The sequence below is a fragment of the Herpailurus yagouaroundi genome, unplaced genomic scaffold, assembly GCF_014898765.1.
Source record: "Herpailurus yagouaroundi ecotype Mexico unplaced genomic scaffold, PumYag 67793, whole genome shotgun sequence".
NCBI classification, from domain to species: Eukaryota; Metazoa; Chordata; class Mammalia; order Carnivora; family Felidae; genus Herpailurus; species Herpailurus yagouaroundi.
The window spans coordinates 9,763,358-9,785,875 of NW_024420586.1; the positions used below are offsets into that span (position 1 = coordinate 9,763,358).

Genomic DNA, 22,518 nt, shown 5'->3' on the forward strand with positions numbered 1-22,518 from the left:
GAAGCGGGAGATCAAAATGAGTGTCTTAGAGGCTGGGGCACAATCTTGGGGGGGAAACCTTATGAATACAAATAAATCCTGGGGCACCTGGGTGGCTCAGGTTAAGCGTCTGACTCGTGATTTCAGTTCAGGCCATGATCTCCGTTTGTGAGTTTGAGCCCTGCATCGGGCTCTGCGCTGAAAGTCCGAAGCCTGCTTGGGATTCTCTCTCTCTCCCTCTCTCTCTGCCCCTACCCCATTCTCGCTTTCTCTCTCTCTCCCTCTGAACATAAATAAATAAACTTGAAAATAAATCCTTTCCTACTCATAGAAATATCTGTTGCCCTATTCCATCCTTTAATTTATTATGTATCTATGTGCAAAAGTTAGGTGAGGCTTACCTTTTCCTTTCTGCTTTATACCTCACGGTATTACTACACTGATGGTAAAAAGCTCAGACTCTGGAGCCGGATGCCCTGTCTTCGATCTTGGATCTGTCACTTACTAACTAAATGACCTTAGGAAAATTATTTAGCCCCTCTGGACCGCACTTTCTTCAGATACAAAGACAGAATAATAACAAAGTCTATCACTTAGCGCTGCTGAGAGCATTCAACGGGTCAAGAAATATAAAGTGCCCAGGACACCGCGTGATATGTGACGCACTGGGTGTTGGCTGCTGTCATTAGTAGTGTTTCGCATTATAAGTACAGGATTTTACGAGAGTGCTTTTGAATTACTAAACTTCGGGGAAATTTCCCCTCATTAGAGAAGCAAATAGGCTGTCTGTCCAAAATTTGGCTGGTTGAGAAGAACTATAAAGGAGAAAAAGAAACCTCCACTCTGTAATCTCACAACCTAGGGGTAGCACCTCCTGCCAGGGTTTAGCACATTCCCTTCCATCTACCGTGAAGTCCGTTCGTCTCCCTCTGCCACCCTCTGCTACCACCCCTCTTCCAGACACAGAAGAAAGCACAAAATATTTGTATAAAGACATGTGAAATTGGGACACACAAGTGATCGGAAAGCAGGAAACCTGACTAGCGCTCCTTGCATTTCCCGTGTCATTTATGCGACATGGGGCGTCGCACTTAACTGTCCCCTCTTTTTGCGCTGCCACTGAACTGTCTCACAATGGGTGTAGCAAGAGCTCCCCTCTGTGCTCTTTACAACAACGCTGAGATGCCTCCACCAGCTTCTCAGGAGAATGGGCAACTGTGCAAAAGGGGAGAGTGCAGAACAACTAAAGGCTTAGGCTACGGAGGATGTGGTGAGAAAATGTGAGAGGGAGCGGAAGACCAGAAGTGTCTACAATTCCTCCCTAGCGGCAGGAGCTACGGAGAGGTCTCCTCTAAAGTGTTAATTACAAGGCATTCTGGTATTTAAGGGATGTCCTCTGTTATGCATTTAGAGTAAAGCCCAAGAATTACACGATAAACACACGTTAATTTTCTCACTTTTTGTATAATCCTGTAGTAAGCCAAGAGAGAACTCGATCAAATTAGGATCGCTGTGTTCCTCATTTAAATTCACTCTAATGTCTTAATATGCATCTCTCACATGGTTATAAAACCTCACCATTCTAATCTGATCTGAACCCTCAAGTATCAATCGGCTCCGTACCAAGCAAATGAATGATTCATTTATTCAAAATAAAATGAATCATTCCGAAAATGGGTGATTTACATAAACATATGAGATATTAGCTACTCGAGTTAGGAAAATGAGGCCAGTCTCCCCATTTCAATTCATTTCTGGCTTTTTTTTTTTTTTTTTTTTACCCCTGATGTGCTCCTACCTAATGTTGAGAGACTTCTTCCGAAGCTCACTCCACTTGAAGTTCATGGTATCCAAACGTCTTTGCAACAGGGCTGCGTCATCAGAACCTTCCAGGGATCTCAGGACTTTTTGGCCATTTTCATCCAGGTTGTGATAGATATCTGTGTGAGCTTCGATTTCTCCTTGGAGGTCCTACGAGACGGCAGGAAGAAGAACATGCACAGAGTTACCAAGCGAAAGAGATCGGCTAAATGTGATTTGGGAGGAGTGTAAAAAATGATTCGTTCACAAGACACTTGAACGGGGTCAACTAACAAGACGATGCACCCCCAACTTCCTCTTCTTGTTGTATTATCTCTTCGTGTTATTATGGAGATCGGAAGTGGGCATCTTATTAGATATAATCAATTTATTCCTTGGCGTTATAAACTGGAACATTATATATCTGCAACTTTACACGTTTCCTAAGTTACACCCACTAGTCCGCAGACAAAAGAGAGGGTTTTCTGGAAGTGATGAGAAATAAAATTCCATGACAAAGTGCACCCCAGGGTCGATCATTTCATTACACTATGGGTTAAGTCATATTTTCCATGCACATAAGTAATCTGTAGAGTTGATTCTGACCATAAAAGCATGGAGAGACTAATAAACAGGGTTGTACTCGGTCCGCAGCACCAGCACGTTAATGGGATTCTATCAGAGGAGAGCATCTTCTTGACAATGCACATTAAGTTCACCTTGGCATTACAGCATCACACATTTATTATAGCGTCATACATTTATTAGTAAGATTTCCCACTTAAACTACCGTCGTATTTTTAGGCTTGACAGGTAGAAAGCCCACAGGACCTTGAGAAGCGTTATGATAAGAGATTACACATTCAACCTCATTTGTATATACACAGATCAAGAAAATTATCATAGTAGAAGAATCTGACCTTTACATGGTATGTCTTCCTGTGTAACATTTTCAGCTTGAACCGGGGACTACAGCACTGATCGTGTTGCATAGCAATCCTGAGAAAACCCAGCGACTGAAAGAGCCCTGCTTTAAAATGCCAACTTTGCTTACATTCTGTTGACAGAATGAATTTCAGAGCACAGGCCTCACCAGTCAATAATAATAAACAGCCACTTTGTACTCCTCACTAAACGGTGGCCAGGCCTGTGGGTGTGGGAGGGACCTCAGAGAGGAGGCCTGGAATATGCAACTGACAGTTTATATGAAACAGCCAACTTTTCTTATCATTTTGCCATTATAAGCCAGAGACATTAGAAATTCATTTTCTATATGTGTTTCCCTCCTTGTTCCCAACAGAACGGTCAAAGCCAAAGGAACATTCCTTAGAGAGCTGCCGGGTACCAGCATTCCTTTCTGCCCACACAATGAATGGAGCCTTTGTCCATTATCTGACTTGCTTTGAGAGATTTGTATGCTTCTGTTCAACAAGTTTAAAAATTCATTCTGAAGCTCCGAACAATTGGATTGATCTGTGTAACTGGAAACTTTTTTTTTTTTTTTCTGCTCTCTCTTTCTAAAATGGAATGAAATGGCTCTTCTGAAGTGAGGGGGGATGTGAGAGCAAGTCACGGACTCTTAGATGCCGACTTCGGAATGTTGAGAAGTAAGGTAGATGGACAATGAATGTCCCTGTCACTATTTCTGGAAGTCACGAGGTGGCGGTGTGTGGGGCGGGGGATGGATAGAAGCACATCCAAAGTTGAAAGAAGGGAAAGAGTCCAACAGATCGAGCAGCATCTATCTCTATCCCCTCAAAGAACAGGCTTGTGCTGCAAGGAAATTGCCTGATTTCGAGACCAGCTTACGTGGTGGAAAACTGGTATTGGGCTTCCTGCAGGATGGGGTTTGATCAAACACGCATCTCTGTTCTTTGTTTAGGTCACAGAACGGGGCAGAACATGCCCCTGCTGAATTCGCCACTTCTTCAGGAAAAGAGAAAAGTGATGTTAATGTATCTAAAGAAATCAGGGCTCAAAACCAAACAGACCCAAGTCATCCACAGAATTCTCCCCACTTCTCTCTTTTGCTTCACTTTTCCTCTTGCTGTATTTGATTCAGAACTTTGCCTCGGAGTACCCACCTAGGGGACGGACACCAAACCTTTAGTTGTTCAAGAAAATGAGGTCTGACCAATACAATCAGCTTTGTGCACCAACATGCATATAAATGATAGTTCACCTGAATTTTTAGATCCCGCGCTTAGAGCAGACACCGAAGCTCAAGCGATAGTTCCTTAAGATCATGTAGATCGTGAAGTCATCAACACCTTTTTTTTTTTTTTTTAACGTTTATTTATTTTTGGGACAGAGAGAGACAGAGCACGAACGGGGGAGGAGCAGAGAGAGAGGGAGACACAGAATCGGAAACAGGCTCCAGGCTCCGAGCCATCAGCCCAGAGCCCGACGCGGGGCTCGAACTCACGGACCGCGAGATCGTGACCTGGCTGAAGTCGGACGCTTAACCGACTGCGCCACCCAGGCGCCCCAACACCTTCTTGAATAAATGAGCCATCTTCCCAAGCATAAAGAGGAAGGTGATTCGTAAGTCTGCTAATTTTCATCTTTGCTATTTCCGTTATGCCACCTATAAACCTCTTTGTTGTATCATCAAAAAGATAAACACATGTAAAACCGACGCACCCGTATTTACTGAGGACTGGTTATTTGTCTAGTCTTAGCACGGTGGGAAATAAGAGGCACGCAAGAGAGAGCTCTGCCTGTACGTCTCCGGAAATCTAGCGTGTGCTTTCGAATGAACTCCTTCATATTACCAGCTAAATATTGATGGGAGTTTCCGGCCAAATCTCAGAGGTGTTGGCGTAAAAACTGCTCCCCTTGGAAGTTCGGAAGTGGCTGAAGTAAAAGTCTTGGCACGGGCACGAGGGAGCTCCTAGCTTGCACCTCTTCTCTGGGTCACCGTGCTGGTTGAGAGTGACAAATGACACAAGAACAGTAATGGGCTTTACGGTGTACAAAACACTTACAAAGGTACCGCTTTGTTCTTCCTCCTGGCCCTGTGGAGTATGTGTTTTCTCTGTTTTTCCTCTGAGAGCACCGAGGTGGAGAGAAATGTAACTGACTTGCCTACAGTCATGTATCTTTTAAGTATTAGAATTAGAGTTCTTTCGACTCTGGAAGCTCTTGGGCTGCCCCTCCCCGCCCCATTTGCTACGAGCAGCGCTTGTAATAGACAGTAGTTATTGAAGCTGAACGAGGCTGTTCCTAACAAGGTGGGGAAAAGCAACTGTTGAGGGAAAAGCCCTTGGAAAGTGGACATTCCTGACTTCGATCAGAAATGTACCCGCATGGAATGATGTGTTCCGAACGGAAGATGGAAGCCTGACCACCGTTTTCACTTCTTATTTGGCAGCTGGGCAGCTGGGACCCCCTGTGAGCAAAAACCGTTTGGGCCACAAAGGGCTCCTGCTGCAAACTCTCCTTGACGCCCGAACAGAAATTCTCCCTTCAGTAACATCACACTAAGCAATGGCCTGACACGTCGGTATCGATGCAGCCGGTCCGTGTTCTCTTGGGACGGCAGGCTGGTAGGGAATTTGTCAAGCCACAGGATGCGGGTAGGCTGCTGGAAAACAGGGGTGAGCGTTGGTGAGGAACACAAGGCTTTTTTGAAAGGAGGTTGGCATGCTGTAATGGAGATTTTTTTAATACGAGTGGGCAGCACGACTCCTAGGGGGGAGGAGACATTGACAGGACAGGTAGGAAGGAGGACACCCACACTTGCCTAAAACTCCCACAATGGCATTTATCTTAAGAGGGACCTTAGACTCGGGGGCCACAGAAGAGCAGGCGGCGGGCGAAGGCTCTCTTCTTTTTTTGATGGTATTCTTTAAAAAGACCAATAACTAAAGAAGAGGGAAAAATGCCCAAGGTCACACAGCTGAACAACCACGGGGCCAGATTTCAAACCCAGGCTATTGGACCCCAGGGACTGTGCTCTTAACCACAAGGCGATGTTACCTCTGAGGTTTTTCCTATTAACTAAACATTTTTCCCAATTATTTTCTCCTGTTAATAACACGACGAAGTGTTGGGAGTGTTAGGAGTGTTACTTAAGTTTCAGCAAACCTCGCCCTGCCATCAGACAAGGCAGAAAGATGCTTTCGGCACCCCAAGAGTTCATTTCATGGTCTTAATAATATGGAGACTATTAAACAGAACTGAAGCAGTGGACAGAGATATCTCCAATACAGTAAGAGAGAACATCCAATCATTGAGAAACCGGGTGCCAATAAAAGAATAATTTGTTGCCTCCCCCACCAAAGGACCACAGAGCCTAAAATTCTGTGTGATCACAGAGGGAAACTCCACTGTGACCATCAAGAAGGCCAGCTGTAAGGCAAGCAGTACATTCACAGCGCAGAGGTTTTAGGAGTGGAGAGAATCTTGTTTCCTGGAGAGCTGTTTCAAATCTCGCACTCCCTTCTTTTTTCTGAGAGTCTGGCCTCCTTCTTTCCTAAGTCCCCTTTCTCAGCCTCCGGGGAAAATTCATGGCAGAATGCAGTTAAGTAGACCTAGTTTGAGTCTCCCCCTTCTCTTTCCCTTATTAGCTGCCTAAGTTGAAAAACTCTTTAATCTCTTTGGCTTTGCTAAATATTAAATAATAATACCTACCTGCTGGGTTGTTTTGAATATTACATGGAATAATTTTTGTAAAATACTTTTAACAGTGTCCAGAACACAAAAAGCCTTTAATAAGTAATAGCTAATATAAGGGTTTCTCTTGGAAGACAATCAGTGTGGAGGCCAAGTGATAGAAATAGACTTCATGAACTCATGGGACTTGGTCTGAGCCTTGAAGGATGGATAAGACTGAGAGAGGTAGAGGGAAGGAGGTATTCCCACTGGGCAGAAGACTGTAAGAATGGCAGAAGGGGGGGAGTGAGTTTGCTTTATGAGCAGGGACAAAGGGACAATGAATTGCACAGCCCGATGGGAAGCCATGATGTGTGTTCGGAAGAGACAGAATGTAGTTGAGGTCCGGGGCTCCTGGGTGGCTCAGTTGGTTAAGCGTCGACTTCGGCTCAAGTCATAATCTCACAGTTTGCCAGTCTGAACCCCCTTCGGGCTCTGTGCTGACAGCTCGGAGCCTGGAGCCTGCTTCGGGTTCTGTGTCTCCCTCTCTCTCTGCTCCTCCCCCGCTTACACTCTGTCTGTCTCTCAAAAATAAAATAAACCATAAAAAACAATTAAAAAAAAGAATGCAGTTGAGGTCCTTACACTAAGTAGGGTGGAGGCCTTCTTTCAGGAAGTCACTGAGAATAAAAGTTTCTAAAGGAAAGTAGGACAAGCACAAGATTATGGAATATTAAATTTGTACTGTCTCATTCAACAAGTAGAATGATCCACAGTGTCCCTAAGTAACGAGATGATTGGAGAAGAAGAGGAAAAGTTATAAAAGTTTTACTAGAAGAAAAATAAAGAAGAGAGATGTCAAGAATGAGTTAGGGCTACACCCTTCTTATTATATCCAAACAAGTGATTATGATACTATTCCAAAACATCATTGATAATAGTATCCAAATATTTTGTTTCCTATGTAAATGGAGCTATTTGACTCTAAAAAAGAGCTCAGCAAAGGACAGCCTCCCTATCTTGAATGTAACCGAGAAGTCAGCAACAAAACAAAACAGACAAAAAGATGTGGGAAGAATAAAAATAAGTGACCGCATCTCTGTACAAAATTCACGAAAGACGCACAATCTCTAATCTTTTCTGAAAGCAATTAGTATGTGAATAATGATAAGGCCATTAGTTCCTCTTCACTGATAATTTTCACCTAATTCAAATTCGCTTGATAGGAAAAAGAAAAAAAAGAAAAAAGAAAAAGAAGGAGTGGTGATCTGATTTCCAAGAACTTAAAAGGTCAGGAACAAAGATCCAAAACAGGAGAGAAGTTATCCTTGAGGGCTACACGGAAAGTGGCAAGGAGCGACACCTGACAGAGAACCAGAAAGCTGTAGAAGGAGCCATGGGCACACATAGGTGACCGGGGTTACGCAGCGTGGCGACTAACAGCCCTACATATATTATTAGCCCTTGAAGGCATCACCTTGCTTTAATGTGAAGCCAAATAATTAATGTTGATAACGAAGATCTGAAATTCACCAGGAAAAGCAGAAGTATGTTCAGTAAACTCTATTTAAGGAGCAGTATATCTAAAACTTTTAAAATTTCTTTTAATGTTTATTCTATTTTTGAGAGAGAGAGAGAGAGAGAGAGAATGAGAATGTGCACGCGTCAGCAGGGGAGGGGCAGAGAGAGAAGGGGACAGGATCCGAAGAGGGCTCCACACTGACACTTGATTGGGGGCTCGGACTCACGAACTGTGAGATCATGACCTAAGCCAAAGTCGGACATGTAACCAACCGAGTCACCCAGGCGCCCCTATCTAAAACTCTTTAACTGAATTTGTCCAACATAGTTATCCCAGAAAGGTGTTGATGCTTTAAAGACATTAAACAAAACAAAAACCCGTGCACAAAAGTCAAACTCCCTTCGTTTGGTTATCCAAAATGACTTGTGAGACAAAGGCTCTCAATGCTCGAGGTTTTGGAGTATACACACACACACACACACACACACACACACACACACTCCATTATGAGAACAGAAATCGAGAGTAAATCTTTCAAAACGTTTATAGCAACCTAAAAATAAAAAGCGCGGGGTTGCATTTTGTGTCTGGTTTTTGTAAGTTTGAAAAGTAATTCATTTTTATTGCATGTTACAAAAGTATCAGTCTGGTATGGATTGAACATTAAAACTAGCAAAACAAAACAGAATTACCCTTCCTAATGGATTTTTTTGTTTTTTTTTTTTGAGAAGCACCCGTATAAAGGAACTGGACCTACAAACTTGGCCTTATAAGGACTCTAATCTAACCACCAGACGTCCTTCACTCACTCAGGAAATGCAGTTGGGTACAGACTCACAGAAGGTGTGACTGTTTTCTGTTATTCTATCTCTGGCCATTGCAGTCCTTGGGAAAGCAGCAGAGTCATCAGCCCAAGAGAAACAAGAGTTAATTTGGGGACTCTTGTTTGGCTTGGAGCCTTGTTGCTCTAGGTAGATAAGGAGTGTGTTTGCAGGTCCACTGCATCGCAATGCATCTTAAACGAGCAGCTATGGATTTAGAGGTCCACAGGCTGTGCTTTAAAAATGGCTGTTATTAAGGTCCTCAGAGACTATTATCCTGCAGGGTTCGTTGTCCTTGCTTTCATATCTCATTCAAAAATTCTCACACTTGTGCCCGAGAACAGTGGAGAGAAGGGATATGGTCTCCTGCCTCGGTACATTGACAGGTGCAAACCTTTATTTCAAAATCTAATCTTTAAAAATGCCTGGCCTAGGGTGGATTCCCCCGGAGGAAACTGAGCAAAATCCTATTTGTCAGACCGCCTTAAGCAATTGCAAACTCTGGTAACACGTGATGCTTTCTCTCCTTGTCTGCCCCTCTGGTTTACTCTAGTCTTAAAATTACTTTTTAAAATCAAAGAGTTCACTTCAGATATACTAGGTTGGAAGTAACATGGGAATCATCTTTTCTCTTCTGCATCGCGTTTTTACTTGTTTCTTTTTATTCTGTCACAGTGTGAAAATTCTCTGCATATTTATTCATCACACAAACATACATGTAAGTGCCTATGGTATTTCCAAGATTTCACTAGGAGCTATGGGACCACATCTAATGTAAGACAGATGTAGTCCCAGCCCTTAAATTTCCTTCCTTCCTTCCTTCCTTCCTTCCTTCCTTCCTTCCTTCCTTCCTTCCTTCCTTCCTTCTTTCCTTCTATCTTCCCTCCTTCCCAACTTTATCTTCCTCCCACTAATATTTAATATATCAGCATCTAGGCCTCCAGTGGTGAAAGACAAACGTCTACTTTCTTGATGTACACAGCCTAATAAGGTGAACACAGAGAGAAATAGGATAAGCAGGAAAGAAATAGGGCAAACAGATAAACAAATATTCAATAAAATAAGAAGGTCCTCTGAAGATAGCAAGTGGAGGGTTATGGTGAGAACAACGGTCTCCATGTGGTGGTGATGGAGTGTTCTTTGGTCATGGTGGTCATGAAATACCTAGGTAAGAAGGTTCAATGTCACCTGAGACTTGAAGGATGGAAAGACACCAGTTATAAGAAAACCCAAGGACACAGAATTCCTTCTGAGTAAAAGGGGGACTTGGCCATACTCTGTACCCTTTGAATCTCGATGTTGATCTTTCTCAGCATTATCTCTTAGCTCCTGCTACAGCTCTGACTCCCATTGCCATGCGCTTGGAACTCATTTTCCTCGGAATAGCCTCGTGTCTTCTCTGCTGGCGAGCTTGGAGTCATGAAGGAAGGTGAGAGGAGAACCAGAGGGACACGGTGTTAATGAAGGCCCTCAAGGGACCAGGCATTGGGTTAGGTACTAAATGCTCTGCCTATGTCACCTCATCTAATCTTTGCCCAAACCTTATAAAGTAGGCATCGTTTGCCCTATTTATGGATGTCAAAAAATAACGGGCTTTGAAACATTTTGTAATTTGCTCAAGATCACAAAGCTAGTAAGTGGGGGGAAGTTAGACTCTAAACAGATCTTACAGGGCCTCGGGCCAGGCTCTTTCCACTGCGCCAGGCCTCATCCCAGTCTGTTAATTACCTCCACCCTCTCCAGGCGTTGAGACATACACGTGCCTTCACATATTCTCTTGTTATGTGGACTTGTGTCACTCTTCCTCAAAGGTTTCACATCCAGTTCCCTACCTGGAGTATAAGTTCTCAACATAAAACAAACATTAGAAAATCGTTCCCCAAACCTTCCTTTGATCCCTCGTTCCCCTTAAGGGGCTGCCCTATTTCTCTCCTAAACTTCATAGCCTAACTTTTGAAGGGTGCTGTGCGCAGTCAACCTCCTTCAGTCTTCTCACTCTTACAACTACTTCTGCCTCTCCTCTTTTTTTTTTTTTTTTAATTTTTTTTTAACGTTTATTTATTTTTGGGACAGAGAAAGACAGAGCATGAACGGGGGAGGGGCAGTGAGAGAGGGAGACACAGAATCAGAAACAGGCTCCAGGCTCTGAGCCATCAGCCCAGAGCCTGACGCGGGGCTCGAACTCACGGACCGCGAGATCGTGACCTGGCTGAAGTCGGACGCTTAACCGACTGCGCCACCCAGGCGCCCCTTCTGCCTCTCCTCTTAAACTGTTCTCATGAAGGTGACCAATGACATTCCTTGCGGCCAAACCCAAAAGACACGGCTCTGTTCTTTGTTTAAGGCTTTATGTATTTTGCAGAAAGCGAGACAGAGAGACAGAGAGACAGAGAGATAGAGAGACAGAGAACCAGCAGGGGAGGGGCAGAGAGAGAAAGGGATAGAGAGAATCCCAAGCAGGCTCCACGCTATCACCACAGAGCCCGACACAGGGCTCTATCTCACAACCATAGGATCGTGACCCGAGCCAAAATCAAGAGACAGATGGTTAACCAGCCGAGCCACCCAGGCACGCTGGCAATGTTCTATTCTAATGCAACTCACCTCGCAGCAGTGTTTGACACAGTGGACCACGCCCTCCTTTTGGAAACCCTCTCTCTCCCTCCTCTTTGAAACCCTCTCTCTTCTCTTGGCGACCATGACCCCATAATTTCTCAGTGTTCCCCCTCCCTCTTTGGCCCTTCCTTTTTTGTTTCCTTTGACAGGTTGTCCACTCCTACCTAATATTTGAATGTTGGTGGTCTCCAGGACTTGGTCCTAGGGCCCTTTTTCTTCTCTTTCTCCTCTTTCTCCCTATCCCTAAGTATGCTTACCCAGTCCCATGGTCTTAGATAGAACGGATAACCTGAATAATCCCCAATTCAAAGAGCCAGCCCCGAACTCCTCTCTGAGGTTCACCAATGTATTCGAAATCTCCACTTGAATGTGTCACAGTTGAAAGCATAGCATGTTGAAAAGGGAACACAAAACTGACTTCTCCCCCAGTTTTTACCATCTCAATAAATGATGCTACCATCCATCTGTTCCAGTTAAAAATATGGAGTTTTCTTTGAGACATCCTTCTCCTTTACTCTCATCATCCAACCCATTAGTGTGTGTGAGGATTCCAACATCCAAATTATATCTCACATCAGTCCATTTGTTTCCTGCAGCCACCCTACTCCAGGCCACCGTTATCTTTTGCCTGGATTCGAGGCCCTGCCTCTAACTGGTCTTCTAGTTTCTTCTCCTGCCTTCTTTAATCTCCACATAGCAATACAGTGATTTATTTGAAGCCTACATCAGACCATGTCACTATCTTGCTCTAGAAGCTTCTATTGCTTCCTGCTACATTTGAAATAAATTTCAAACTCCTTACAATGGGACTTCAAGGCCCCACATTATCTGAAGGATCTCTGACCTTGTCTCTGGCCACATTTTTTTTTTTTTACGTTAGAGAGACAGAGAATGTGGGAGGGCAGAGGGAGGGAGAGAGAGAGAGAGAGAGAGAGAGAATCTCAAGCAGGTTCCATGGTCAGTATGGAGCCCGACGCGGAGCTTGATCCCATAACCCTGGGATCATGACCTGAGCTGAAATCAAAAGTCAGTTGCTCAACAGCCTGAGCCACCCAGATGCCCCTACATTTCCTAGTAAGTTCTAGCCAAGATCTTCCCTATCACAAAGCTGGTGGTAAAAGCCCCACTTTTTACTTGGGAGGCAATCTGTGTCCTCCTTTTTTCCTATAACTGGTATCTTCTCATTCTTCACGTCTCAGCTGACATTGAACTTTCTCACATAGATATGTCTCTTTTTTTTAAAGTTTATTTTGAGAGAGAGAATAAATATTTAAAATTTAAACATTTAAATACCAAAAATACCTTAACAGTGTTTGAGAATAATTATTTAAGGGGCAGCTGTCAGCGTATGTGGCATCACGGAGAGAATGGAGGCAGGAATTTAGCTGACAGGCAGCCTCAGCCATTCTTGAACCAATGACAAGGTTGTTCCAAAACCAGGAAAGAAGGAGGAGGGAGGCTACCATCATTGAGTGTGCATAAATTACAGAAAGAGTCGCATGTGTGACTCAATTTCATCCCTTCCTTTCTCTACCTTTGGAAGGTAGACACCGGCAAAGCGAGAACTGTTCACAAAAGCATTTTAAAGATAGAAATGCTATTTTAAGCTGCATTTCCCCCAGGAGTCAGACAAACATTATATATGCTGTGTTTTAAACATATACATACATACACTCGCCCCTTGGAACCAAGTAAATTACAATGACGAGGCAAGGGCACTGACACGAGAGCCACAGGTAGGCATGGGAGACTCCCGACGAAAAGACATTCTGTTAGGCGTTCCTAAAGCATGTGGGAGTGGGTTTTAAAGGACACGCGCTCCTGAAAAAGGGCGGGTAGAGTAAACACTGCATGGGACGGGTCAAAAACAGTTAAGGTGCCGTGGACACAGCGGAGGAAACTAATGTCCTGATGCTGGTGTTGGAAGATGAAACAAGTCCTGAGGCTGTTGTCTTTTTTACAAATACATCTAAAATTCCTACCAAAACCTATACCGTCTTGCAATATTTTTTCAGATATTGCTATATGGCTTCATTGCTCGTAAGTGGGTATTGCCTGCGTGCGACATCTCTCAGAGGATCCTTGCCGACGGTAATCTCGAAAGGCCTTCATACTTAAACTCGAGATTGCCCATGTAAATCGTAGAGACGGCCACGTATGAAAAGTCTACAACGCGGAAGGTACTTTGGGTTTTGTGTTATGTTTTATGTGCGGGAATCAGCCTGTTGGAAGATAACTGTCCTTATCTGAGAAAGACCAGATGGGCCTTTCCGACACTGAGACATATTTATTATTGCACAGCCACGAGGAGGGGTGGGGATGTAGTAGAGGGAGAAAAATGGGGCAGGAAACTAACGCTCAGACTCCTTATAAATCCCCTCCATCACGTCCGTGAAGTGGGCTTGGACAGGTTGCTTCATCTCCAAAGTGTAGCTTCCTCAACTGGGGGCTAAGAACGAGGGGGAGTAAAATGTATAAATTCCGACAGATCTGTGTTCTAACCCTCGTTCTTCCCCAGTCTTCAAGTACAGAGCAAATAACTTCTGAGTTGGGCCACATGCAATACCACGCAATCAGTACTTCATTCAAGTATCTGGGAGATACTCAGTTGGTGCAGGTTTCTGCGATGCTCTGAGAGGAATGCCCAGGCAACTGAATTATACTCCAGTTAGGTATGTCCTTATTTATTCCTCCTCGGTCAACTCAGAACTAATACCTTTCGTGATGCGGAGTGCCTCGCAATGAACAGAACACATTCTTATCCTTAAAAGAGGCAGCTATCTTCCCATGGACCAATACACATCTGGTTATATTTAGCTATACAATTTGTCTATGTTATATGCAGAGCTAAAGGTTAGAGGAGATCTTATTTTCCTGAACGTCTTTGTCACAGAGCTATCCCCCCCCCCCCGCCTCGAGATTCTGTGTAGTTCAAGATTGTGGATTAGAAATAAGCAATTAGTTGATGTCAAGTCTCATCTTATCCCAACAGCAATGTGTAAGAAGAAGGCAAGAACATATGGCAAAGGGCCATAATTATTTTTCATAAAACACCAGAAATCACAACAGCCGTGTCGCTAATTTCCTCTGGCTCATTTTAATTATGAATGTTGTCACTGCAGAACAACTTTATCCTGGCCCCCACCCCTCGAAAGCAACCCCTCTTAACCTCCCAACACAACCACAAACAACCCTGCATGGAGGCAACTGTTTGGAATAGGTTAAGGATATCATAAATCTACGGTGATTTTTACGTCTTTTCACCTGAATAGCAGGACAATTTCTAAATAATTCACAGACACACCTTGGACACAACTGTATTCATTTGTGGGTGCTCATTAGTCTAAAGTTTAGAGGTATTACCTTTATTATTTTTTTTTATATTTCAACACTGTAACATTTCTTCTTTCTTTCTTTCTTTCTTTCTTTCCTTCCTTCCTTCCTTCCTTCCTTCCTTCCTTCCTTCCTTCCTTCCTTTCTTTCTTTCTTTCTCTTAATATGAAATCTATTGCCAAATTGGTTTCCATACAACACCCAGAGATATTACCTTTAACATGAATTCGAGGTACCCATAAAGTTTGAATGTTAAAGAAGGTTCTCGTATCACGATGTTAACTGAAGTCCTACTGACATAATTGGGTCTGAATCCCTGTTGTGCTTTGGTGAGTTAATTTCCGTCTACGACCAAGTAGGGCAAACCGCTTTTTTTGGAGAGTGTAATTTTTCCCCCTGTTTTGCGCATCGGGAGTTATTTCCCTCTACCTAGCTTCTCTTCTCTTATGGAACAGGGTGGATGGTGATTGGGAGAAAATATACTCCCTTTTTCAACGTATGAAGAAAAGGAAGAGGAAGGTGTGGACATGAATAAAAAGACAGGTAACACTGCCATATCCGCCAAAGAAAATCTCACAAATGAGAAAACTGACCAAAGATCAAGGATATCTCTTCCTTCCTAGAACCCACTGCGCTGACGTCAGAACATGGGTGTTTCGTCGTATAGCCACTAATCTTTCCCAAAGCATTAGGTTCAGTTCAGAACATCCTAGAGACCCTTGACCACACTGTTGACACAGACCCAGGGCATTCTTGGCCTTTGGTCCTGTGATGATGCTCCTTTCATGTGAGAACACATACATCTGAAAAACCATCTCCAGGAGAGTAAGGTTTGCGAAGGCCTAGGTTTTATTCATGCCCATTAAGATAAATTATGTAAGTTTTAACAAAGGACTAGGGCAGAGAAAAGGAGGCCTTTATAGATTATTTTACATCATAAACATTTTTATATGGGAGCTACACTGGAATATGTTCCAAAACAGTGGAAACTTGCTTCACAGTGCCCCGAGTAAGAAAGAAAAGATTATAGTCGGATTTCATCATTGTCACTAATCTTGACTATAAATAAAGATGTCAGGTCACTCCAAGAAAGAGAAATAGAAGTAGGAAACAGATTATGTTCATAGCGCTTTACCACGGGCAAAGGTTTCAGGTCTACTCTTCTCAGATAGGGACAGAGGGATGGTAAAGTTGCCGTGAATCTCTGCGGAAATTTCTGACATAGTTGAGAGTTTAATACAGAAAAACCTTATCAGCGGGGGACTGAGAAACCAATGTGGGTAATACCTAATTATTAATGTTATCTTGAGTTGAAAATAAAGGGACTTGCTGAAAACCCCTTCGGCCTGGTGGTGTCAGAGTTTTGTTCCTGCCTGACTTTCAGATCTTTCCCTTTTGTGGGCTCACAGCAAGATGGAGGTCTTGCCTAAATCGTGTCTGAAAACAATCAGAAAACCACAAGATAGAACTTTATTTCAAGCACCCGACAGTCTCTTGATAAAGTCAAGTGATAATGATCTCAGATAACGTGAAAGTGGGCACAGCCCTATGGGAACGGAGCAATCAGCCCCGTCACCAAGATGTGCAGGTGCCATCCCACAAGTGATGGTATTTGAGCAGGGTTTTGAGGGATGAATAGGAGACAACCAGGAGAGAAGACAGAGAATGAAGTTTGAAGCACGGGGAAGAGCAAGGGTCAAGTTGAAGGCAAGACGAGATGGGACAAGAATATATGTCAGAGCTGAGTGACTGACTCTATGTGGCCAGAGGGAAAGGTCCAAGTGGGGCCAGAGGGAAAGACCCATGCGGGAGAGAGGGGTTTGTTTTCTCACCCACACGTAGCTGTGAACATGAACTTTTGCATTGTGTAATCGTAATGTGTCCAGCACGCTGGTCGTCACACCTGAGTGAGCTTGAGAAGCACCCAGAAGGCTTATTAAAACACAGGCTGCTGGGCCCCCACCCTGGAGTGCCTGATTCTGTAGCTCCAGTGTGGAGATCGAGAACCCACTGGTCTAGCCTGATGGTCCTTAACCTCCTGCGAGTCACGAACGCCTTCGTGAAAATGATGGATCCTCTCCTGAGAAACCTGCACAGAATTCATAAACACAAAACACGACCACTCATTTCATGGGCTTCCAGGACCCACTAAGAGGAAATAGAAAGCAGCGGCCTGCGGGCAGCGACCTCCACCTCCAAGAAATACAAAGAATCCATGAAGGCAACATATCTTTCAAGTACTATTTTTTACAATAATGACTTATTTTGAGAGCGAGAGAGCGCAAGCAGCGGAGGGGCAGAGAGAGAATCCCAAGCAGGCTCCGCACCGCCAGCGCAGAGCCCGGTGTGGGGCTCAAACTCATGAATCGCGAGATCATGACCTGGACTGACGTCAAGAGTGGGACGCTTAAGCGGCTGAGCCAACCAGGTGCCCCTCAAGCGCCGTTTTAATGGAAAACTCCCCGGAAGAAGAACACGTTGAAAACTATTACTACGATATGGTTTCGCTGACCTAGGCATCCTGGAGTTAGTCACAGTGGTCCTAGGCACAAAATGATTACATTGGGGGGAGGGCGCATATCATAGGACATCCTTGAGGGCTACCAAAAAAAAAAAAGTTCCCATCACTCTAGCCATGTTCAAGTAACCTCGCCCTTTCCCATTATGATGTGACATCTTTTTGGGAAACAGTAAGAACAACAACAACAAACAACAACGACAACGACGACGACGACAACGACGGCAACAACGGCAACAAAAACGGGTAAGGGGCGTAACAAGGAGGAAAAGGGTGCATTTAGCCAGGGGCCTGTGGAAAGACATTGGAACTGGAGCTCTGGGTGAAGTGTAGCTGCGGTCCTAGGATGCCTGTCTGATAGCTAATGGAGAAGTTCCAGATCGAAGAAAGAGATAATTAAGAACGTGCTTCAAAGGCAACTTCGAATCAGTTGTGCTACACAGACAGGAGACACTCCCCAGCGTAGAGAAAAGGACATTCTGACTTTACTCCTTCCCTATGAATCCTCCTCATGTGCTTTCCATAACGCCACGGTCTGGCTATTTTTAAATGACCTTGAGAAGAAAGCAGAGGTGTTCTTTATTTCATGAAAAGAAAGCCATCTTTCATTTCAAGAACCTCAGGCCTGCCCCGCCTGCCCGCACGGAGTCCGGAACCCGAGGCAAATAGTGTATTATTCATTTTGGCCACTCCAAATGCAAGCGATGCCTCCGAGGCCGGGGAGAAAAAGCCTCGCCGAGCTGGAAAGCAGAACTCTTCCTCCAGAGGAGATTGTGCGATAGGCCAAAGTGCCCTGCAATAATCGGGAAAATACACCTCTGCGGCCGTGACTTTGTGTTATTGCATGGGCTGTTTTGCCTAAAGCCAGGAAAAGTCTGTCTGATGATAACGTTTTAGCTGCGGATTCATCTCCTCTGTCTTCTTCTCCGCAAACTTTTATTGGGTTTCATCGTGGGTCCTTTTAGAGAGCAATTTCCATAATGATAAAATCTCTTCAAATGAGATTTAGAATGTAATTAAAGGGCAGATTTGATGTGGTAAAGGCATTGTTGTGCACTCGTTCAGCCAGCCTATGGCATGACCCCAATTTTGCTCTGGTAAGACGACTCGTCCTTGTTTCATGCTAATGGCTTGATTAGGAAAAAATGAAAGAAGATAAAACAGCCGCTCTACCGGAGAGATAAGCCCATGAACATGAGTTAGAGTTCTGTACCCTCCTGTCTTCATGCTGTCTTAGACTTCAGAGGTTGCAAGAAACTCCTTGAACGTGGAGACGAACGCTGACGGAGAAAGCCAGAAAAGATTCCTGGGGCAGGCCCAGTTTTGAAACCTCCAAAGTAACTTGGACGATCCTTCACTGTAAAAATCAATGGGACCTCACGCACTGCAATTTCCCCCATCTCTTGCCTACCAGAAGCTCACTCAGAAGTGTCTGTGATCATCGTATTTACCAAGTGATACGAAATGATTGTTTCCCAGGGTACTGGTTTACATGTTGATAGCTCATCACGTTATATGATTTGGAAACCACAGTTTTTAACACGCAGGGGAGATCAAAACCTTCAAGAGACCAGATTTTAGATCTAAGATCAGAATTAAATAATAGATTCTGAAGCATTTAGAAGGGGACTGGGGCCTTTTTAACACCATGGGATTAAAAGACATATGACGTCCGACTTCCATAGAGCATTGAGAATTCCACTATTTTTTTTTCTTCCTGTTTCTCTCTGTGACTAAATAATTCATTGGGCACAACACTTTGCCCACGGGATCAAATTTATCCTTGTGATGTTGGGAGTTACAAAACAACTTGTGGGTTTTAAAATACCATGAGATGTATGAAAGTAAGTTATAGTTAGCAAACATAAATTGAGGGTCTTTAATTTACTGATAATGACAAATTCTCCTCAAACAGTCACCATGCTTTTAAGTGGAGTAATGTTTTCATGGGCACAAGTAAGACACTCGGTTAAAAAAAGATACACTTTGAAGAAAAAATGAACCTACTGCATCTCTGAAATGACAACAATTTATGTCTCCTTTATTCCCCAAAAAGCTCACAGGCTTATCTACAAAACTCACCTCCCTTACCAAAGATGCAACGCTACTTTCAATTTGTAATTGCAAACAACTCGTGGAACGTTGGATTTCACTGTAACAAGAACCTCTTTTAGCTAAATAACCCTCATCAACTCTTGGATGAGGTCTTCGGCCAAGGCCAAGGAATTCCCCTCCTTCCCACTCAGCGCCAGAGATTAAAGGGCTGAAGAGACAGTACCCTTCTCTGGAGGACTGGTGGCTTGCATTCACTCACCCAAACTTCCACTGCCTGATTTCCTTGCCATGGAGAGTCCTACGGGAGAACTTGGAGAGCAGCTACCTCTAGGACGTCTCCCAACACCCCCCTGCTTCCAATTAGTACTGACTTTCTGTTACGACCAGGAGCCTTGAAACGTGAACTACCCAACTGTTTTTTTTTTTTTAACAAAGAATTTTATTTTATTTTATTTTATTTGTGTGTGTGTGTAGGTTACTGCCTTTGTTTTTCTTTTCTCTCTCTTTTTTTTAATATGAAATTTATTGTCAGACTGGTTTCCATACCACACCCAGTGCTCATCCCAACAGGTGCCCTCCCCCACTCCCCATCAACCCTCACTTTTGAAACGCAGAAGAGAAAATCCTAGGGAAAGGGGGAACAAAGAAGAGTTTCCGGGTTCCTGAAGGGCGGTAGGCATTGTGCTTGCACGATTGTTTTCCATCAGCCTTGACTTCTCTGAGAGGCAGTATTTCTTTTCATGCTCCTGGCTGACATATCTTCTCACTAAATAGTTAATTAGCATGGTGCAAAAACAGCATTCTTCCTTTTGAAATAAGTAAAAGCAGTCCTCAACTTACAAAGAGTTCGGGAACCAAAAGTCATTTGCAAATCAGTGGTTCAGAACCCAAAACTCAAAACCACGTTTAGTCATATATATTTTCCGCGAGAAAATATACAGCTATTTGATCTCTAATATTGACGATCTGTGTCATTCTGATAGCATTACTTCGCGCTATGTGATTTGGGAAGCATGCATCTTGGGGGGGTACAAAAAGGGAGAGGAAGCATGAGAAGAAAATATTTCTCCTTGAGTCCTGAGTCTGCCCAGTGTGAAACAGTGAGCAAAAGAGATCTGAATGGGCACCTGCCCGGCTCATTCTATCTCCTGGCGCCCAGTCTTTTCTACCCCCCACATTTCCTCTTGTCCCAATAGTCCTTCCTTCCCTCCTACCTGTGGAAAAACCCTACTTTTTGAGCATAGTCTGACCACTCTCACATCCTGGGAGATTTGGACATTTGAAAAAGAGGAAGCTGAGTTAAACCAAATGAATCACGGAGCGGCAGGATTTCAGAGACCATGAGAAGGCAAAGCGAAATCATCAGATGGTAGCAAAAGTATCTGGGGGCTCACTCAAACCTCCACACCACCCTCCTTCTAGTTGGACCGGCTGGAGATTGAAAACTGTGTTTGCCACGCTTCTATGCAGCTAGGGTTACGGAGATGAATTAGGTTTCAAGAAGTTAGGATTGTCAGATAAAATACAGGGTGCCCAGTTCCATGTGAGTTTCAGATAAATGATGGATATCTTTTCCGTGTCAGTATGTTGCCCGTGTTATTTTTGTTTGCTCGATCTGGCAACCCTACATCAAGTAGCTGTGCCTGTGAAGGATGTGCAAGGCGGAAGTAAGGCACAGGCCATCTCCCTGCCCCTTTTGGCTCTTTCTGTTGGCGAGCTTAGTCACAGAAGCATGGGATTGGCCGCGTCATAGTTCCCAAGTCTATTCTCCGGCTTCCTGACTGAAGAAAAGCAGTTGCTAACAGCAGCTACCAGAGTGGTACCCTCTAGATTTCAACTCCCTGAATCCTAGTTCACACTCAAAGAGTATGTCCTTGGATTCACTGCTTCAGTGGTACCTCGGAGAAGGTAGGTCGTTCCCCAGTGGACCATTGTGCTGAAGTCTGTCTGCTACCTTGACCTTCAGAGTTAGCTTCTCTGTTTGTTTCTAGCGCTGGTACTAACTTCCTTTAGTCACTTAAAGGTCTACAAATAATCAAACTCTGGTCTTCTCAACCTGCCTCTTCGTCACAGCCATGACATTACCCGTGAAAAGAGGGTAGAACGTGAAGAAGGCATTGGGTCGAGGTCCTGTTTTATTTCTAAAGGACATACTTCCTACAATACTTTAGAAGGTGGCAACACATTAAAATACGCAAACATTATGTCATCATCCTTCACAAAAATCGCATTACTACTTTCCTTGTCTCTTTTGTTCCCCATATCTGGATGTCACATTTTCACTGAGAACACATTTGATGCCTAGGGAAAAGATCTGATTCAACGTTTTCATAACATGATGTTCTATTAATTAAAACATGATACATTGCCATTAAAGCTCCAAAAAATAAATAAATAAAAGCCCACAAGTGGCGTATCATAAACCTGATTCATATATAAAGTCACGGGGAGGAGTGAAGGGATACTAGGGAAAGACAGCGCGCTCTCCGGCCCGGCTCGCGTGCGCAAGGTACACTCTGGAGAACACAGCTTACCCCTCTGCTTTAGCAACTGGCACAGAGCTGATCACAGAGTAGGCACTCAATAAATTAAGCTCAATTTTAAAATCACCTAGCTTCATTCACCTACTCTGCAGATGCCTCACACACAATTTCATTTCCTTAAGGTACCAAGTTCTAACATCACAACATACAGACACGGGAAGCAGTGACCGTCCCTATGGTCGTGGCCTTCTACTCTCGGGTCCGTGTAATTAGGGCGACTCTATAGTTTACTGTCCAAACATGAACACTTTTGAGAGTGTATGGGGGCGCTATTAAGCATAACATGGGAACAACAGGCAGAGAGTGGGACCGTCCTGAGCAAATCAGGATGAATAAACCTGTACCCATCAGTAAAGTGGGGAAAAAAGTCCTGAGTCCTCATGTTTTCTCAGTATCAGCTGAAGCTGCCTTTCTTCATACTCATTCTCTCCAAGGAACAAAAGGTCTGTGACATGCCGTCCCCCCCCCCCCCCCCCGCCACCCCCCCACTGGGGGGTCACCGAGGGCGGGGAATCGATCACCGCACCTGTTTCTTACATTCAGGGAATGACAAGCAGAAAAAAGCCAGAGGTTCACCCCACTAAGTGTGCACCCAGGGACCTTCTCACCATGGGGAGTAAACACCTTCCATTCTGTTTACTCTGGGAAGAAAAATAAAAAGAGGGCCAATAACAAAATGCCCTTCAAAGAAAACATTTTGTGAGCTTGTGCGCCACAGAGATAAGAGCTAGGACA

General features: G+C 44.0%; 1 protein-coding gene across 1 annotated transcript in view; it reads right to left on the reverse strand.

The window, feature by feature from the left end:
- Positions 1-22,518, reverse strand: part of DMD (dystrophin) — a 2,039,083-nt gene that overhangs the window by 378,061 nt on the left and 1,638,504 nt on the right. The window contains exon 56 of the mRNA XM_040468816.1: positions 1,778-1,950. Within this exon, the coding sequence (XP_040324750.1) occupies positions 1,778-1,950 (173 nt within the window). The remainder of the gene's footprint in view (positions 1-1,777; positions 1,951-22,518) is intronic.